The sequence below is a fragment of the Barbus barbus genome, assembly GCF_936440315.1.
Source record: "Barbus barbus genome assembly, chromosome: 7".
NCBI lineage: Eukaryota > Metazoa > Chordata > Actinopteri > Cypriniformes > Cyprinidae > Barbus > Barbus barbus.
In genome coordinates this window covers 10,682,441-10,703,377 of record NC_136735.1, presented here as the reverse complement: position 1 = coordinate 10,703,377, position 20,937 = coordinate 10,682,441, and the positions used below count along the sequence as shown (strand labels likewise).

Genomic DNA, 20,937 nt, shown 5'->3' with positions numbered 1-20,937 from the left:
TGAACTCTTATGACGGCACCCATTCACTGTAGAGGATCCATTCATGAGCAAGTGATGCAATGCTTAATTTCTAAAAACCTGTTCCAGATTAAACTAATCTACATCTTAGCCAATGAGTACATTTTCAGCCATTTTTAATTTTTGGGTTAACTTTTCTTTTAAAATATGCACAAGACCTGTTTGATAGCATTGCAGGAAGTTTTGAATGAAAGTTTTTTGTTAAGTGTGAATCTCAACAGATTCCGTCCTCAGGGAGTATGGAGTGAACACTGCATTGGGACCCTGTCAGTTGGAACACAGCCTCTCCCTCCCTGTCTTTAACAAAAGCAGGGTAGAATAGGCAACTGGCGCCATCTTGTGATGAGCATAAAGCTTTTGATGGATAGAAGTTCCCACTTAAATATTTTAGTTATTTTAGTATATTAGTTACATGGTTTTCCATTTTCAAATGTATTATTATTTTATACAGATAGATTGACACATTTTTAGTGTGAGAATAGAAGGTTTAAAGAAACTTGTCTATTTGTGTGTGTGTGTGTGTGTGTGTGTGTGTGTGTGTGTGTAACTGAGTACTTGTTTATGCTACATTGTACCAAAATACCTGAAATTTTTGACACAAGGGGGAAAAAAATGATTAAAAATGGTAAATGATGTTTATCTGAAAATGTAACAATGCAAACAGGTTTTCTGTAAGGGGTAGGTTTAGGGTTATGGTTGGGTTAGGGGACAAAAAATATTGTTTGGTCAGAGTGTGTGTGTGTTTTTGTGACAAATGAGGACATAAATTTGTATGACAGGTATGACGGGTATTACAAGGTGAAGGTGACTTTTCAGGACATTGACCCATGTCCCCACTTTTCAAAACGCTTATAAATCATACCGAGTGAGTTTTTTGGGGGAAGTTGAAATGCACAGTCTCCTGTGAGGGCTAAGTTTAGGTGTAGGGCAATAGCACATACAGTTTGTACAGTATAAAAACCATTACGGCTATGGGATGTCCCCACTTTTCACAAAAACAAACGCGTGTGTGTGTGAACCTCATCTACAGTTCAAACAACTGTTGTGCCATCAACATACAGTGGGGATCGAAAGTTTGGGAACCCCTTGCAGAATCTGTGAAAATGTGGATAATTTTACCAAAATAAGAGAGATCATACAAAATGCATGTTATTTTTTATTTAGTACTGTCCTGAGTAAGATATTTTCCATAAAAGATGTTTACATATAGTCCACAAGACAAAATAATCGCTGAAATTATTAAAATAACCACATTCAAAAGTTTGGGAACCCTTGGTTCTTAACACTGTGTGTGGTTACCTGGATGATCTACGACTGTTTTTTTGTTTTGTGGTGGTTGTTCATGAGTCCCTTGTTTGTTCTGAACAGTTAAACTGAGCTCTGTTCTTCAGAAAAATCCTCCAGGTCCTGCAGAATCTTCAGTTTTCCAGCATCTTTTGCATATTTGAACCCTTTCCAGCAGTAACTGTATGATTTTGAGATCCACCTTTTCACACTGAGGATGATTGAGGGACTCAAACACAACAATTAAAAAAGTTAAAACATTCACTGATGTTCCTGAAGGAAACACGATGCATTAAGAGCCGGGGGTGAAAACTTGCAATGACATCACAGGAGGAGACCAATGTCAGGCCTGGATTTGCCATGCCAGAAGATTTTTCCAAGAGGTTTAGCTAATGAAAACATCCATTATGATGTGGATGAGAACCTGTGGCCAAATCCACAAGACAGGGTTGATAAAAACATAGAAGTGCAATGAGGAGCACTCCAGTTGATATTTTACTGTAGGCCTACTGTAGTTTTTTCTCATTTCAAGTTTTTTGAAAAACCTGTTGTCATTTCATCAATAATCTTCTATTTTTGTTTAATGATTCTAGTCTCTGTAGTTTTCTCTCTATTCTGTTACAGTGATGCATGAATGTGTAGAACCATAATGAAAGCTGCATCATGTGTTTTGAACAACTACATTTAATGATTGTCAGTGAAACTATGGGTATCTTGTGTGTGGGTGATCTAAAGTAAAGTTTTTTGAACCAATGCTTCTTCAAATGCAAGGCTGTAAAGAAAGATATGAAGGCAATATGCAAAGTTTTGAACATTGGACAGCCTGTGTTACAAATAATGACTGTTTTCAGTTTTGTGACTAGCTTTGAAAAATGACATGAAGGTTCAGTTATTAGTGCAAAAATGAATGTAAAAAAAAAAAAAAATAAAAACTAAGGAAGGTCATTTTAAAGTGTTACCCAATCATAATGAAAAATAAATGCATAAAAATTTATTTTTTATTTACTGAAAAATATTTACTAAAGCAATACTACAAACAAGCATAAGAATTTAAAATTTCTCAGTTACATCCTTTAAAGCATAATCGGTGTTTTCACATCCATTGGATCATCAGAAGGGCATGCTTATACATTGAGGAAAATAACTTATGAAGAATTACAAATGAAAAATTAAATCAGACTAGGTGCTACAATACAAATCCATGGTTTCTGTAATAGCCATTTTCTTCATTTGTCTACATGAAAAAGAACATTTTCATTTACTCAAGAGATTTTGATGAATGTGGGTAACCAAACAGTTGCTAGTCCCCATTGGACAGAATTTTCAGTTTTGGGTGAACCGTCACTACAGAAATATAGCTCTTCACCATTTCTGACTAAATACCATAGTACAAGTAGATCCACCACAATATAATTCAAATGGTTGAACAGGCAGTTGAAATGTTGGATCAGTTAAATGGAGAAATGTCTTAAAAAGCACAACAGAAGAATAGCTTACTTGTAGCAGTCTGTACATTAAACTGGAACAGAAGAATGCATTTTAGCATTAAAAAAAAAGAAACTTCACCTTCGAATACTGTGAATACTGCACAGACAACTTATGTAGTATAAAATGTTTTTAATTCTCAAACCAACAAACAACCACAATTAACAGAAGTAAAAAAGAATTCCCAACCAATCCCCTGGAACAATAAAATAAAGTACACAAAAGGAGAAGAGGATTTTTGGGCATGATCATATGAAAATAAAACTGGGTGGTTCTCTCTTCCCCTCGTCACAGAAAACTACACTGAGAAACATAGGGAGAGCTGGACCACGGCCACCACCACTTCAGCACATATCTCGCTCATCTGGACTGCTCAACTGGAGAAAAAGAAACAGGGAGAAACATTAGGAGGCAAACTGTAATTGTACATTTAAAAAAAAGCACTAGTAAAACTTGAGACTTCTTAAACGATTAGGTCACTCCATAATTAAAATTTCCTGAATTTACTCACCCTTATGTCATCATGATGATCATGTCTTTGTTCAGTTGTAAAGAAATTAAGGTTTTGGAGGAAAACATTCCAGGATTTTTCTCCAAATAGTGTACTTCAACCAACGGGTTGAACGTCCAAATTGCAGTTTCAATGCAGCTTCAAAGAGCTCTACATGATCCTAGCCAAGGAATAAGGGTCTTATATAGCAAAACGATTATAAAAAAAAAAAAAAAAAATATATATATATATATATATATATATATTTTGTAACCACAATCGCTCTCATCTTGCAGAAGCTTGATTTCACGCATCACGTAATCACGCATGTGTGATGTAAGCAGAAGTACCGACCCATTGTTTAACAAAGCAAACATACAAAGAAAGTCCTTTGCGAAAAAAGAAGAAGGATTTCATCGGATGCAAAATTCACTTTACAAGTTGTTTGAACAAATGTGTGTTGTACACATCCATCCTATAATGATAAAAATCCACCGCGGTTTTTTTTAAATCCCTATTTTAAAATCCCCTCTCAAATCAGGCTGTTCTGAGATTCCTGTCACAGTGATGAAGTTCTGTGCAGGCCCCTCCCACGATAGTGGATTAACAAGACCGCCTTACCTTAGACCCGCCCCGAAAGAGCTGTAAACAGTCCGACGACTCCGATGCAGGGGAAGACAAGATGTCTCAGATTAAGCAATTGAGGTGTTTTGTTGTTGGATGTAATCATGAATATAGCAGTGGTCATTTACTCCTGACATCTGAGCCACTGAGGCAGAGAATTAACGTTACTTTCGCTTTGAAGCGAATGCACCGATCCCCGATCTACATAAATGCGTGTATGTTCGCCCGTCAATCTATCTGCAGTGGTCGAATTGGGAATCTACACACATCTATGGTCTGCTCCTCACGCCAAGGAAGAGGGGGTGGAGTCAGCAGAGCTCACTAGCATTTAAAGCAACATGGACTAGATCAGTGTGCTGAAAACAGAGCTGATTTTGACAGGGTAAAGGAGTTGTTTTTTACACTATTATTGAGAAATTTTAACAAAACTTTTCATTAAGACTAAAGAATCATATCAACTTATGTAAAATAGGCATCCAATGACCCCTTTAAATTGGAAGAGAAAATGAGATTGAGTTTTCCGCCCTACCCCACCTTTTTACACAGTAGGGCTGTGTATTGGCAAGAATCTGGCGATACGATACGCATCACGATACAGGGGTTGCGATACGATATATTGCGATACTGTAAGCAAGGCGATAGATTGGGATATTTCTTATTTTAGGAATAGGATATATTTTTAGGAAAGCTGTCATTAAGAACACACCACCATATGCAAACCTTAGCAAAAAATAAATAAATAAAAATAATTTAACCAGAACACACTGGGGGAAAACGCAAGTGCTTGCAGAATTCTTTAGTTAAATGTATATGTATTAATTGTATTTTATAAAAAGACCACATATATTTTTAGACCCTGCTTTAAAGGTTCACAGTTTAAGTTTAGAATTGTGACAATGTCAACATTTTGATCTGAACAAAAAATTACAATAACCACAACTACAATAAAGTTTAAATAAAGTGCTTGCAGGATCCCTTAAGAAAAAAAAAATCTGTATTTATTTTATTGTTTTACAAATGTTCAGAAACTGTCAACTTGGATTTCACAGGTTTTTCAGTTTGTATAGATGACCGCAAAGCGAGCACCGCCCCAACTGCACAAAAGGCCCCCAACAGGAGAGAAAGCTGCAGCCACGCGGCAACCCAACCCAACCCAACCGCCGCCACGCCTCGCACGAAGGCTCTTCACAGGGGATTTTAATTTTTCAATTTTAGTTTTAGTCTAGTCTTTGTGTGAAGCGGTCATTTTAGATTTTATTAGTTTTAGTCACGTTCATACTCTTTTTAGTCTAGTCAAGTTTTAGTCGACGAAAATTGTACTTTTTAGTTTAATATTTTTTTAGTAATACAATTCTATTTAACCCAGTCAATATAGTATAAGTACCTAGTAGTATAGACGAAACCAAAGTTTTCTTTCAGCCAAACCCATTTCAAACAAGGTTATCTTATTATATTATTGTTACCTTATAGACTCAAGAATACATCCATTCCAGACACGGAAGACGCTCTGATTTGAATTTACAACATTTATTTTACCAACCAAACATGTTAGAAGTACACACACATCTCCCAAAGACGAACCCCGGCCATCGGTCCCTTTCTCTGTGTCAGACTTAACTTTGTTATCTTCTAAATAATGCCGCGAGTGGGGCTTGAGGAAGTGACATCGACTGCGTCTGCGCAGTGAGACCTGAAGTGAGACACCGGAAACAGAAATACTGCAAAATAATAATAATAACGCGACTAAACGAGACGGAATAACATAACATTTTGTTTAGTCTCGTTTTAGTCAACGAAAATGAAGAGACATTTTAGCATAGTTTTTATTTTGTAAACCACATTTAGTCTCATTCTTATTCGTCAACAATATTGCATTATACATTTAGTTATAGTCATCGTCACATGACCAGCATTTTCGTCTCGTCTAGTCTTAGTCACGTGATAAAGGTTCGTTGACGATGATATTTAGTCAATTATCATTGACAAAAGCAACACTAGCGGCAAGCGGCGGGACCGAGGTGGTTTTTGAGAATTGATACAGTATCGCCAAACAAAATATCGCGATACTCAAGTGTATCGATATTTTCACCCGTAGTACACAGTCGAAGAACTAACTACAAGTGACTTTTCCAACGTGATTACGTAATGCGTGAAGTCTAGGGCTGAAACGATTCCTCGGGTAACTCGAATACAAAAAAAATCATTGAGGCAAATTATGTGCTTCAAAGAATCGTTTAATAGGAATGCACTGAATTCCGCCGCCGAAAATATATGCCACGCCGCACCCCCCAGCATTGTTCAGGTTTCACTCATCACTGTGCTGCGTGACGCTCCGTTCAATATTCCGCTCCATGAATGTGCATTCTGCTCAGTTACCGCTCACGATCACCGGAAAAGCTAAGTCCGCTCAAATAACGCGCGGACAAGAAATTTCTATGTAGTATACTTGTTCCTTTTTGCAGTAGCGCTACTGTGCTGGAACATGCTGTAGTACAGCTGGTAAAACCTGCTTCACTGATCTGCTCCACGCTCTGCTCACATGCACTGATAATAATAGCTTTGCCAGGGTTTTTATATTTTTACACGTTTACTTGATATTTCTTTACACAGATTCATTTCATCATAGTCATTTCCCACTGATTTACGCTATCTGATGAGCATCAACTCATATTACGCGATCATATCTCTGTATGAATGAATGGCAGAGACACGCATTTTCCTTTACCACACACAGACTGACGCTCGCAGTGATTTCAGCTTCTGCCTCTAAATGAAGACATAAACACACGAACATCTCCAGAACTGCTCTGAGAGTGACTTCATGAGCGTTTCACCGTTTCATTTGAGTAAAACTAGCATCATATCATATACACACACAGAAATTTAAAAGGTATTCACGCCAACATGTCAAAATCAAAGTGTGGTTTAATTTGAAGACATTGGAGCAGAAATATATTACTATTGTTCAGCAGAATGTACATACTACTACTAAAATGATGAAAACTTTATTTTAAGGAATGATCACTTGAATAATTTCTTCCATGTTTTAATAGTAAATCCCCTTTCTTTGCCAAAAAGTTTAATTTTCAATAATTTAAAGATAAGTGAAATTAATGTTTTATGCCTTAATTTGATAACCAGATACACAGAATTTCTGAGGAAAAAGAAAACATTTCATAATATTTCATATTTTAAGAATAACAATAAAACATTAGGTGTGGATAAAATAAAACATAACTTTATAATTGTCATTTTCTTTACTCATAGCTATAATTATTTTAACACTTAAAATGTTGCGTGTAAAAAGTGTTTGTTTCAGCCACTTGAAGGGTGGGTACATTGTGTGCACATGATCAGGATGGTACCACCCCCACCGCATTTTGAGAAAGGAAAAACCCTGTTTGCAGGACTATACATTATTTGGATTAGTCAAAAACAACAGTCATGTCTGATTTTGACGCATAGAACTGAATAAAAATACATTGATATTTAATATATTTTGTCCAATTTTTCTTTCAATAAAAGTGTGGTTATTTTATTGGCTTGTGTTTTTTAAATTCCGAGCATTTTCGGTGTCGGTTTTCAACCAAGCACATCCAAAATTCTGTTTCGGACCAGAATTTTCATTTTAGTGCATCCCAACCATTTACTGTAACTACATACAGAGCACTCTGTTTGCAACCACATGCTCTTTAAAGGATTACACACACACACACACACACACACACACACACACACACACACCCCAGTATGCAGAGACATTTAAGAGGTTTATTCTCCAAATAACTATAAATAAAGTAAAAGCCTATGTCATGCCTGAGCTGTAGTTAGGCTGAAACTTGAAAGTTAAGTTGCACAATATTTAGGTTTTATTATTATACTTTTATTACTGTTTGATTTTTGTCTTAGTTTTAGATTATACTGTGTTTACCTTTTTTAAAGTAATTTGAAATAGATTTTTATATATTTGTATTTGCATTTTGAATGCAATATGGCAATTAAATGCACTAAATGGGTTTAGTTTTCACAGTTATTAATATATGCAATTTCAGCAATAAAAATGTTCATTTTTCTAAAAAGGAAACAAATTACTTGTTCATTTTAAGAGACCTGTCTTATATTCTCTTGTATATTTAGTATTGCTCTTTAATAAAGAAAAAGTTCTTCTTCTTAGATTACTCAATGGAATTTTCGGTAGAATACTCTATTACTAAAATATTCAATAGCTACAGCCCTAGTGAAGTTGTAGATGCACATCGCAGAGCTAGTGCAAGATGAGGATTTGTGGTTAAAAAGGACATATTTTGTTTATCTGTTTAGAAAATGACCGATCATTTAGCTAGATAAGACCCTTATTCCTTGGCCGGGATCATGTAGAGCCCTTTGAAGCTGCATTGAAACGCCACTATATGGTGAAAAATCCTGGAATGTTTTCCTCAAAAAGCATCTTGGATGATATGAGGGTGAGTAAATTATCAGGAAATTTTAATTCAAGAGTGAACTAATCCTTTAAACTAGGGATGAGCCAAATGGATACTCGGAATTGGTCATGCAAGGCTGATAAATTTCTTACTGTAGGTGGAGATGTCGATTTCCTCAGGCAACTCCGAAACGTTGACTTCAAAACGGTCCTGCACATCATTCAGGATCTTTGCATCCGTCTCATCTGATACAAAGGTGACGGCCAATCCTTTTGTACCAAACCTACCAGCACGAGCAACCTGAAACAAATGAGGATAACAGAGTTTAAGGGTGTATTCACACCAGGAAAGTCCGCTAGTTCACTTGCTTTGGTCCGGATCAAATACTATTTAGAATTTTTTTGTTTGGTGCAGTTCACTTTCACACTGCCCTTTTTGCAGGTGAACCAGAAACTGTAAACAAAACCACACGTGGGCTTATAGGGCTCATATGATGCGATTTCAAGTTTTCCTTTCTCTTTGGAGTGTTACAAGCTGTTCATGCATAGATAAGATCCCTGAAGTTGCAAAGACTAAAGTCTCAAAACCAAAGAGATATTCTTTATAAAAGTTAAGACTCGACCACGCCCTCCTAAAACGGCTCATTCAAACATGCCCCCACATGTCTAAGGCACAGTGTGGGAAGATTTGCAAAACACCACCCAAACATACACGCAACGAAAGAGGGTGTGATTTTTATTATTGCTGTAGTAGTGTTGCTGCCTCCGGCGCCATGTCCTGGAGACACTGCGTTTCCTTGTGAAAGAGAAAGTACTTTCTTTGGGCTTCCAAAAGAGGACACAACAAGAAATCAGTGGTTAAGTTGCATTTGCAACATTGTTCCAGAACAATTCAACCCAAATATTCAAGTGTGTGCAGCGCATTTTACAGAGGACTATTTCCTATGCACAAAGGCTGTTTCCATAAAGTGGGGCAATTCCAAATTTACAAAGACAGTCTGGCACTTCTGACTCACAGCCTGTAAGTAAGTTTTCTTATCTTCTTATGTTTGTTGTTTCACCGATCACAAATGCAGACATGGTAATGTTTATGCGGTGCGATGCAAGTCATTATAATCAGTAATTATGTCCCCACTGAATGCAACAAATGCCTCGTTTATAATGGGTTTTATTGTTTTAGTCTCGTCGCGCCGGGACACGGCATCACAATACAGTAAGGGGCGTAACAATTCAGTCTCACGTTTGAGGTATTCGGCCAATCACAACGCACTGGATAGCTGGCCAATCAGAGCACGCCTCTGATTGGCCGAGTGCGATTGCTGTATTCACACCTGCCCAAAAGTTCCGCACCTAGAGGGGAAACGAACTTGAGTTCGATCCAATCGAACCAAACAAAACAGGTGTGAATACACCCTAACAATCTTGAGTTGTCCACTTTTCCCAACCCCAGCCCTGGGCAGTTTTTATTACACTTCTAGGTTTGATAAACAGAACACCACAGCATGCATAGATACCCTGTGTAGGTACGTGTCTGAATCTTCAGGCATGTCATAGTTGAAAACGATATTAACACGCTCGATATCCATCCCACGACCAAACAGATTAGTAGCCACCAGGATCCGCCGTTGAAAATCTTTGAACTGTTGATACCGGGACAACCTGTGTGAAAAAAAAAAAAAAAATTCAGCATTTTCCCCTACCCAACGATTTCAAGATCATGGGATCAACAAATGTCTCACCTTTCTTCCTGAGCCATTCCCCTGTGGATCGCAATGGCAGGGAAATTCTGTTCAACCAATAGCTGAGACAGAGCCACACATCGCGGAACTGACTTGACAAATATCACCACCTGCAAACCAGCCAAACAAACCAATGAGTTGACAGGGGCCGCATTCAAGGATGATGTAAAAATCTGATGAAACGACAATTACCTGGTTGAACTCGAGAACGTCAAGCAAGTCAAACAGTTTGCGGTTCTTTTCACTGTCCTTCAGTTTGACGTAGTATTGCTGAAGACCATGCAGGGTAAGCTTAGTCTCGTCATCAACAAACACCTCCATTGGCTGCAAGAACAGAAGAAGCTTTACAGTTCAGAACATCATTCACAGCTTTTGAGGGAAGTAGGTACATCCATAGATAAAACTGCACAACCCTAAATAATTTAAAAAAAAAAGGATGACTCACATCTTGCATGAATTTGCGACAGACCGGTCTGATCTCTTTGCTTAATGTGGCACTGAACATCATGCACTGCTTCTCGTGAGGGGTCAATCTGAAGATATCCTGGACATCCCGTCTCATATCTAATATGCAATCACACACAATTACTCCTCTGGTGAACGGGAAAACATCCAGCTCCGTAAACTGGCCCATACATGACAAAATGAAACCCACCTAGCTGCTCCAACATCTTGTCACATTCATCCAACACAAAGTGTTTGACATTTTTGAGGTTCAAGGTCTTGTTGCGAATGAGGGCAAGGATTCTTCCTGGTGTTCCCACTACAATGTGAGGGCAGTTCTTCTTCAACACTTCCTCATCCTTCTTTATGGACAAACCACCGAAGAAGACAGCACACTTAACGTTGGACATGTACTTAGAGAAGCGCTCATACTCTTTACTGATCTGAAAGGCCAGTTCACGTGTATGACACATAACCAACACAGAAACCTGCAGAGAAGAAAATGACAAACTGGGTGAAAATGTTTGTTGACTTAACATGCATAACTACCACAAGATCTCATAATAGTCTAACCCTAACCCAGTCTGCAACAGCATAAGACACCACTGCTGGTTATTCAAGTTCTTCAAGCGTTCAAGTGTTTAAAGGGATAGTTTACCCAAAAATGAAAATTATGCCATTAATTACTCACCCTCATGTTGTTCCAAACCCGTAAGACCTCCGTTCATCTTCGGAACACAAATTAAGATGTATTTGATGAAATCTGAGAGCTCTCAGACCCTCCATAGACAGCAAGGGTCCTTACACGATCAAGGTGCAGAAACATAGCAAGGAGATCAGTAAAATAATCCATGTGACATCAGGGGTTCAACCGTAATTTTACGACGCCACGAGAATACTTTTTGTAAGCAAAAAAAAAAAAAAGGCTATTCAAATTCACCTCCTCCGCGTCACCTTAACTGACATAGAAGAGCGTACACCGTTTCCGTCCAGCGGATATTCTCCAAAATGGCGCTACGCTGACATAGGAGACAAACTGATTAATAAAGTCATTTTTGTTTTCTTTGCATACAAAAAGTATTTTCGTAGCTTCATAAAATTACGGTTGAACCCCTGATGTCACATGGATTATTTTACTGATCTCCTTGCTATGTTTCTGGACCTTGATCGTGTAAGGACCCTTGCTGTCTATGGAGGGTCTGAGAGCTCTCAGATTTCATCAAATACATCTTAATTTGTGTTCCAAAGATGAACGGAGGTCTCACGGGTTTGAAACAACATGAGGGTGAGTAATTAATGACAATTTTCATTTTTGGGTGAACTTACCCTTTAATGCTGTCTCATGAGATCAGCATCAAGAAACGCTTGAAACAAAGTTAGAAAATCCTAAAACATTCTAGGTTTCACTTGTCAAAAGTTTGGAATTAAGAGACTTCTTTCAAAAACAAAAATCTGCAAGGTCGTAGCTTTTTTTAAATGTAATATTTTAAAATGTAACTCGTTTCTGTGATGCAAAGCTGAATTTTCAGCATCATTACTCCAGTCTTCAGTGTCACATGATCCTTCAGAAATCATTCTAATATGCTGATTTGCTATTCAAGAAACATTTCTTAATGTTGAAACAATTGTTAATGCTTAATTTTATTAGAAACGATGACACAATATCATTCAAAAGTTTGGGTTATGATAAAAAAAAGAAAAGAAAAAGAAATTATCAATTTTATTCAGCAGAGCAAGTAGGTCTGCACGATTAATCGCATGCTATTGTCATGTGCATCTAGTCAGTAAAGCCGGTTCTTTGATTGGCGGTAAATCTCCATCACCTGCTTTCAGATGGAGCGGCATTATATACACGGAGCCGTAGATCGCTGACAAGCAACGCAAAATCGCATTCATAATCACTGATAAACCGCATTCGATTATGAATGCGATTTTGCGTGGCTTGTCAGCGATCTACGGCTCAGTGTATTAAATGCCGCTCCATCTGAAAGCAGGTGATGGAGATTTACCGGCAATCAAAGAACCGGCTTTACTGACTAGATGCACATGACAATAGCATGCGATTAATCGTGCAGACCTAAGAGCAAGGACATAAGAATCTTGAAAAAAAAAAATAATATTCAGCAGCAAAAACTGTTTGCATAACCATGTAACCATAATTACTAACGATAACCATTAATAATAACAAGTTCCAATAATAATTAAGCACCAAATCAGACTAAAAAATGTATTTCTAAAGGACCATGTGACACTGAAGACTTGAGAAATGGCTGTTGAAAATTCAGCTTTGCCATCAGTCTCTTGTCTCTTAGATAATATATTTTTTTAAATAATTTCACAATATTGCTTATACCGTTATTGTACTGTACTTGCGTTTAAATTAATGCAATGACTTCAAAACTTTTGACTGTTAGTGTACAAGCAAGCACAACTCAAGCTAATTTGTCTTATACAAATAGGAAGGAAAACCATTATGTTTTCTTAAAGTTTGCAAGATCTAGTGAACACACACCTGCCCATCCACTGGCTCGATCTGCTGAAGTGTGGCAAGCACAAACACGGCGGTTTTTCCCATACCGGACTTTGCCTGGCACAGGATGTCCATACCCAAGATGGCTTGTGGAATGCACTCATGCTGGACTGAGAAAAGATCATACCTTTTACTACTAAAAATAAAATCTTGCTAATACAATTACAATGAAACCAAGGCAGCATGAAAAGGATTCTGCATCTGGATCAATATATTAATGTTTGCACTTTAATACTGATTTAAATTTAAAAGAACGAGTAGGTACTTGGATGTTCTGACGTAACTGAATATGGTGACTATTCACGCTCAAAAAGCCATTTTAAATAAATCTATACACTGCTGCTCAAATAATAGATATATGAATACTAGAGCGATTTTTACACAGCAGTGTACTCTAAAAACCTTATAAACAGAACATAAATCCTCACCCTCAGAAGGATGTTCAAAGCCACAGTCAACGATCGCGCGGAGCAGCTCTGGTTTCAGGAGGAAATCACGGAAACCAGAGCTGTGAATGGAGACGTAGGAGCCTTTCACCTCCTTCTTGCCAGCTGGGACAGCACTGTCCACGGCAGTCTGTGGCTCCTCGTCTTCCTCGTAGTCCAACAGCTCATTATCAACATCGTTTTCAGCCATGGTAACTTTTGGTGACACAGGGAAATGTAAAGATGTAAAAGAGAGAGAATAATGCAAAAGATCAATATATAAACATTCTACTATAATCATGTGACCCAGGACCTTAAATGAGAGTCATATATCTGAAAGTTGGATAAATAAGCTTTCTATTGATGTGGGGTTTGTTAGGATAGGACAATATTTGGCCAAGATGCAACTATTTGAAAATCTGTAATCCGAGAGTGCAAAATAAAAATCTAAATATTGAGAAAATCACCTTTAAAGTTCTCCAAAACAAGTCCTCAGCAATGCACATTACCAATCAAAAATTAAGTTTTTATATATTTACGGAAGGAATTTACAAAATATTTTTATGGAACGTCAACTTCGCTTAATATAATTATTTTTGGCATTAAAAAGAAAAATCGATAATTTTGACCCATATTGTTGGATATTGCTACAAATCTACTTGTGCGACTTAAGACTGGTTTTGTGGTCCAGGGTCACATAGGCAAACATAGGATCATTTACACGAAGAAAAAAAACGTACAAAAAGCCAAAAATGCTGTTCAGTGTTTTGCAAGCTAAGCCTAAACTAATGAATGAGAAGCATGTATGTATCTTTATCCAGACCCCTCGAAATCGTCCTTAAATCATCACTTATATTGCTCCCTTTAAAATATTGATCTCTATTCGTAAATCGTACCTAGATAGTCCAAATAAAGGGCAAAAACATCCATAATACAGGTTGCTATACATGTAAAACCAGCTCTGATTGATGTAGCCAATTGACTAACGTTCAATTCAAGACAATAGAGCCGCCATTCGCTGTTCATAGAAACCCATCTTCCGATCTAAACGAGCGGTCCAAAGCGCATTTTCTCAAAAGTACCTTGAATATCTATGGGTATGAAGTCTTGTGATACATGTGAAGAATGAAATACGAGGCTGTTTGAACGCAAATCGCTGTCGTTTTCGGCTTTGAGCCTTTCAAGCTGCGCGGCTACAGAAACGCGCGGTGTCTACAACTGTTACTTTTAAATACTTTATACATTTATTACTAAAATGGCCTCTAAAATAAAGCTACATCTGGAAGTGGGTACTATTAACCATCATGTATTTAACGAATTAGAGTGCTTAAGTGTATAAGCAAAACAAATTACCTCGATGTTGCTACTGAACGTCGGCACTCGCGAATCGTGCGGTTAGGCCTGAAGTTTATAGCGTTCCCCGGAAGTAAAAACCGAGCTCTCCCATTGGCTGTATTCGACGTCAATAAAGGGTGAGAAGCAGCGCATGCTTGCGATTGGGTAACATAAATTCGCGTCGATTTTCAAGTCAAGTTGAGCTTGTGGACATATAGTGGAACGAAATGTCGTGTCTCGCAGGACCACGGTGCTATATACTAGTTAAACATAATAAGATAAACATACAACAATGCAAGTATAAGAAAAAAACAAAACAATAGAGCATCTGACTATACATATACTATACATACTATAACTACTATACGTAGTTGCCTAGACATACACAAACTGAGACTGTACAAGAACTTTACATATATACTGTACATGAAATTGTGCAAAAAAAATGGTATATATATTTCGTACATTAAATTGTGCAGATTAAAGAGAGATTTTGTGGGCGGTTCCAAAACCAGTCGCTAGCATTACTTTAAAGTGTCCACACGACGTCACTATATGCATTCTGATTATAGGCCTCCAATGATGATAAATGTGTGCAAGCGGTGCGACCTAAAATCGAAAACCTTATTAAAATCTAGAATTTTTTTGTTTCCTTAAAATTTTCCTTGACACAAAGGGTGGTCACACCAAATGTTGATTTAATTTAATTGATAAAGAAAATCTATTAATGTCCTTATTTTTGGCAGCATCCTCATTTTACAGTAAGTGCCTAAAACTTTTCACAGTACTGTATCTTTGCAGGTAGTTTTCTTGAAGCGTCTTGGAGACGTTGCCACAGTTCTTCTGGATTGAGTCTGTCTCAGTTTGTTGTGTTTCTTCATGTCACTCCAGACAGACTGGATGATGATCAGATCAGATCTCTGTGTGGAGCACTGGCTGTTGTTAGACAAAAACCTCACTGGATTATTACAATTAATGATAAAATGAATGTTTGGAAATGTAAACGGATATTTCCTACTGACACACTACAGCAAAATATAGAAATAACTACCTTAAAACCATTTTTATGCTGGTGAAAATACTAGTGTTCTAATAATTTTGGCCACCACAGTATAGTTTATTCAAAGTAATAAGAAATGACTAAAATTATAAATGTCTGGTGGTGCCTCATCTACATTGTACAAATCCATGTACATTTTTAAAAATTTTCCCCACCAAATCTGTTAAGCCAATAATATAATTTTAATGGTACATGCAAAATGATGATTTCAGTAAACACCACTGTAGTGTAAACTAGATCGATTCACTTAACAAGCAGGAGACAGATCAACAATAAACCCTAAAATAAACTGTACTAAATGTCAACAAGAATAGACTTGTAGCTTGTTTTTTATGTATATAGTTAATAAAATAGTAGGCTATAGTAGTTATCGTGAAGTAAAGAACAATATGGTCCATCTTCAGGAGATAAACTGGACAACATTTTCTTAAATTACTCAATCCACACCGCAACATCACCTGCCCGCTACCCACTGTGGCTGAGGTTAAGAACAATAACGGATTGGTGGAATGAGCTGTCAATCATGACTAGTTTGTCCTCCTATTGGTCGAACGCTTGTTAATCACATGAGATCGGCTGACGTTAGAACATGGGACTGTGGTTCATTTTGAACGAGACCGTCAAATAATCAGAAAACAGATGCCAATTATGAATTGATTTTCAACGCGTATTTATTATAATCAGACAGTTAATGATTATTTATACCAGCATTTCTATTAAATTACGGACAAGGTAGTAGGCGGGACTTGGGCGGGGTTTTGTCTTGTAAGCGTCGACCGCAGCTCTCCTTGAGGAAGCTCGCACTGACGACTCATATTTTCCTCTAAATGAGCATCCACATCCAATATGTCCAATATGGTTCTGTATTCATTTCCCGACTTACCGTAGTGGTCCAACGGCTTCGTACAGAAAAGGATTGCCGATAGCTGCCGGTTTTGTGACCGATCATCTTTAATATGGCAAGATCGCAGGAGCCACTTGAGTAATGAGAGCGAAATTCAGGTGGGCATTGCTCTATGCATTTTCCATCACTGACAGTGTGTGGTCGCTGGACCATTGTGTGTGCACCCATCCATTTGTGTACAACGTTTATATTACCATGTTAATGAGGATTAAATGACAGAGAGGAGGTCTAGGACAAAGCGGGGAAATTCCAGCGCATCATGCTCCCATCTCTCTCTGGACCAGCGGCGGTGATTTGCCTGCTTGCCCATCTGCTACTTGCCATGGGGGAGAATCATCATCCACACCCTTATTATTTCACACGGAAACAGATGTGATTATGACCTAATTTAAGGCATCAAAATACACCGTGCGTTTAAATACCACTGTGCTCTGAATTAAGCGCAGCCTTCCTCCATTGCAAAGGCTTTTGCATTTAATGTCATAACGCTGCACAATAAAACAACCATATCACTGAACTCCCCTCCGCAAAAAAGCAAATGTAATATGTTGCTAATAATGGATTCGTAACACCTATAGGAAGAACTGGCATCCCCTGGTGGTGCTTTTGCATGAGGGTTTGCTGAGACTACAGGCTTTATTGTACAGTAGTATCCTATAAGAGTCCGCATCATACACCTTGAAACAACGGTTATTGCTAATTTATGCCTTTTTGGTCTTCTAGCTTCTTGAACCCCTGAATGGCCTGTTATGGATTCGTGTTATTTTCAATGTCGTGATATTAAAGCTTAAGCATGCATCAGACTGTCATGGCTGTTATGCACATTTCCTTTTTGTCATTTGTCACACATTTTGTTCACATTTTGGGCCAGCCAAAGGAAAATATGTCTCGGTGAGCTGTTATGGTCTTTCATTTTGGTTTGTTGTGAATCACAGTTTAAGAGATTAATTATGTGGCTCTTGTCTGCGCTTACTAATGATTAAGGGCAGTCTGATTACATGTTTTGGTAGGAGGAGAGTTTGTTTGACTCTGTATTTAATGAATAGACTGTGGTTTTGCTACCAGCTAAGAAAAAAAAAAGTGTGTGGGATCGCATGTTGACGTTTTATTTATTCCTTTGTCTAATTATTTGCTTGTGTCTAAAATAAGTGGATATGGTGATCATTCTTTGAAAATGATGTCAATGCAGTTGACGATTTGGCTTGTGTTAAATTTGAGCTTTATTGCTTTATTGCTTTATTGGGGATAGTTCACCCAAAAATTAAAATTCTGTCTCTATTTATGAATTCTCATGTCATTCCAAACCTGTATGACTTTCTTTCTTCTGTGGAACATAAAATAATATAAATTGAACAATATTGGTAACCAAAGAGTTTCAGTTCCTATTGATTTCAATTATAGAGAGAAAAAAATAGAAGTCAAAGGGAACTGAAACCCTTTGGTTGCCATCATTCTTCAAAATATCATCTTTTATGTTCCACACAAAAGAAAGTGATATGGGTTTTGGAATTACTTGAGGGTGAGTAACTGATGGCAGCGTTTTTATTTCTGGATGGACTATCCCTTTAACACTTTCATGTATCCATTTGTATTGGAATGTGATGTCATGCTCCGTTCCAGACATTAACAAGGTCACAAAATCTGCGTGAGCAAAATTGCTTAACCACTGTAACAACAGCCAGGCCTGATGAGTTAATACTGACCTCATGATGGTTGGGCCTAATATGCCAAAAAGGTCTCAACAACAGTGTATATTTTCAGTTCAAAACTGCAAACTTTCACACACTTTTTGCATAACTGGATATTCCTATTGATCGTTTAACATTTCTATCCTAAAACAGTTGTCAAATTAAATATTTACATACATCGTACCTTACATTCACTTTTAGAACTGAAGCCTCACATCTCATGCATTTTGACTTGACATGCACAGTTAAGAGACATAATGAGAAATACATTATTAATTATTAATTACATTACTATGTCTATGGTAGGTGCAGCCCTGATCTTCGTACACAATCTGACAGGTGTGAACATCTGAGAAGACTGATTTGCTTGAGGTTCCAGCCCAACATTTGCTATACTGTTTAGGACTCAGGCTATAGTGTGGTAGACAGTACTGTCAAGAAAAAAACGAGATTACCAGGAAATGCATATGATCTCTCCAGGTTGAAGTGTTGGCTGATCAGCCCGTGTTGGAAGTTGTCTTTACTGCACCATTTTGAGGAAAAATGGTGGCTTTCTCTTTTGGCCGCCATTGAAAATCTGTATTTTGAGGCAATAGATAGTAATGTATACATTACAAGTATCTGTATATTTGTGTTTTTGCCTTTCTGCTAGTGTCTTGCTGCTGCAGAGTAATTAGTCCAATGGCATTTACAGCTTGGGTGACTGCTGCACAGTTTTCTAGAATTTGGCGCCCATGAGCAAAGACGACACATACTTCCACGGGGTTCTGCACCATTTAGGAAATGTGTAAATATTAACAGATTTCTCCTTGTAACTTAAAACTACTTGGATTTGTTACAATTGTATAAATAAATAGTGGACATTGTTTTTGTTCTAAGGGCTGCACATCTTTTTTTTTAAATGCCGTCAAAATAAACATATTTACGGGTGTCATGTGAAATGTGAATGTTTAACTGATAGGGTTGCTGTTGTGTTTTCATCTGGACAAACAAGCCGTTAGAGAGCCAGAGAGAAAGCCATTATCTGCCCTCTGCAACCTCTTTTACTCGCTGTATCTCTTTTCCTTTTTGTATCTGTGTTTAAGTGTTCTGGCATTGTCACACTTTCTCTTGGTTTATAGCTGTGGCTAACTCCACGTCATCATTTCAGCACAAGAATCTGAAGGTTGGGCTAACCCTGCATGTGTTTTGAACATTTTGTGTGTGTCCAATAGAGCGACGATGACTTTGCTTCAGAGCAGCTGTGGGTCCTCAGCCATGACAATCATAACGGACCTGTACTTACGTTTTCCTGTTTCCATCTGAGTCTCTGCTCTGCTGCTGTTTGTTGGGCTTTACTTAGTCATACTAATTTAAATTCACTGCAGCTGCTCTTAGTTCACAGCAGATGTCTTATTCTTTTTCTGCCCTCTAAATTGTTTATTAACCTCATTTTATTTTCTGTGTCGTAGCCTAATGTTTTTTTTCTGTTGCTATGAATGTGGCTGTCTTCATTGTTGTGGTAGATTTTATTTTGCATGCTTTATCTCCCCAAACCAGATCAGCACAAGCCCTGCCCACTGAGATTCAAAAGTCCTTTGGCCATTTCAATTACTGTGCTGATTGCTTATAACGCTGAAACAAATACAAACCCTTAACCCTAACCTTAAAGGTATAGTCCACCCAAAAAGGAAAATTCTGTCTTCATTTACTCAAACTTGACAGTAGCTTTCATGGTATGGAAAAAATACTATGGAAGTTAGTGGCTACCATCAAGTACTAACATTCTTTAACATATCTTCTTGTGCGCTCAACAGAAGAAAGAAATCCATACAGGTTTGGAATAGGGGTCGACCGATTATCGGCCTGGCCGATTATCGGCGCCAATATAAAGATTGTTTATGATTATCGGTATCAGTCATTTTCAAAACCGATTTGCCAATAAAATTATTTAATTTTGAAACGTGCTATTTGGCTCTGATGCAGCCTGTCAGAAATCACCACTCTGTGGCCTAGAGCAGTCTCCGCCCACCGCGCATCTGATTTGTTGGGAGTCACGGGTCCGACCAATGAATGTGGAAGGCTAAAGGCACTCTCACACCGAAAGCGCTTGCTAACTGGAGCTGCTTCAGTGATCACGCATCAGTTGTCTCTCAAAGGCAGCAGCAGACGTTGCTGAAGTTGCAATAAATCACAATCCACTACACTGAAGTTGCAAAACTCCTCAATATTTTCCATTTATGAAGTGTCCACTGTCCAACTTCTTGACACACTAAAAATTGATTGGTGTAGAAACAGTTTGCACTCAAAAGTTGCTTGTAAATTTGACAACTGAGTACAAAGAAATGGCAAGTAACACATTAAATTGAGTGGGAAGTTTTCAAAGACTGAAATAGGATTTTCTTGTAAAACATACTTCAATAATCTGCAATAATACAAGTTTGAAAAATCATTTTACAGTGCCCTTGGGTACATTTTGTCTTCTACCTTTATATTTAGCGTTTCAGTATAA

General features: G+C 37.7%; 2 protein-coding genes across 2 annotated transcripts in view; one reads left to right on the top strand and one right to left on the bottom strand.

Annotated features, from left to right (window-relative positions):
* Positions 1-1,974: 1,974 nt before the first annotated feature.
* LOC306872084 (ATP-dependent RNA helicase DDX39A-like) lies at positions 1,975-14,887 on the bottom strand. Its single transcript, XM_079420459.1, has 10 exons — positions 14,813-14,887; positions 13,463-13,675; positions 13,017-13,144; positions 10,716-10,992; positions 10,506-10,624; positions 10,253-10,384; positions 10,061-10,170; positions 9,836-9,980; positions 8,475-8,622; positions 1,975-3,164 (listed from the first exon to the last, which is right to left on the bottom strand). The coding sequence occupies exons 2-10, from the start codon at positions 13,668-13,670 to the stop codon at positions 3,148-3,150; spliced, it is 1,284 nt and encodes a 427-aa protein (XP_079276585.1). The 5' UTR covers positions 13,671-13,675; positions 14,813-14,887; the 3' UTR covers positions 1,975-3,147.
* Positions 14,888-16,422: 1,535 nt separating this feature from the next.
* The window catches only part of LOC306872083 (EVI5-like protein), a 43,806-nt gene continuing 39,291 nt past the window's right edge, over positions 16,423-20,937 (top strand). The window contains exon 1 of the mRNA XM_079420458.1: positions 16,423-16,856. The gene's annotated coding sequence lies outside the window, so the exon portion shown is untranslated. The remainder of the gene's footprint in view (positions 16,857-20,937) is intronic.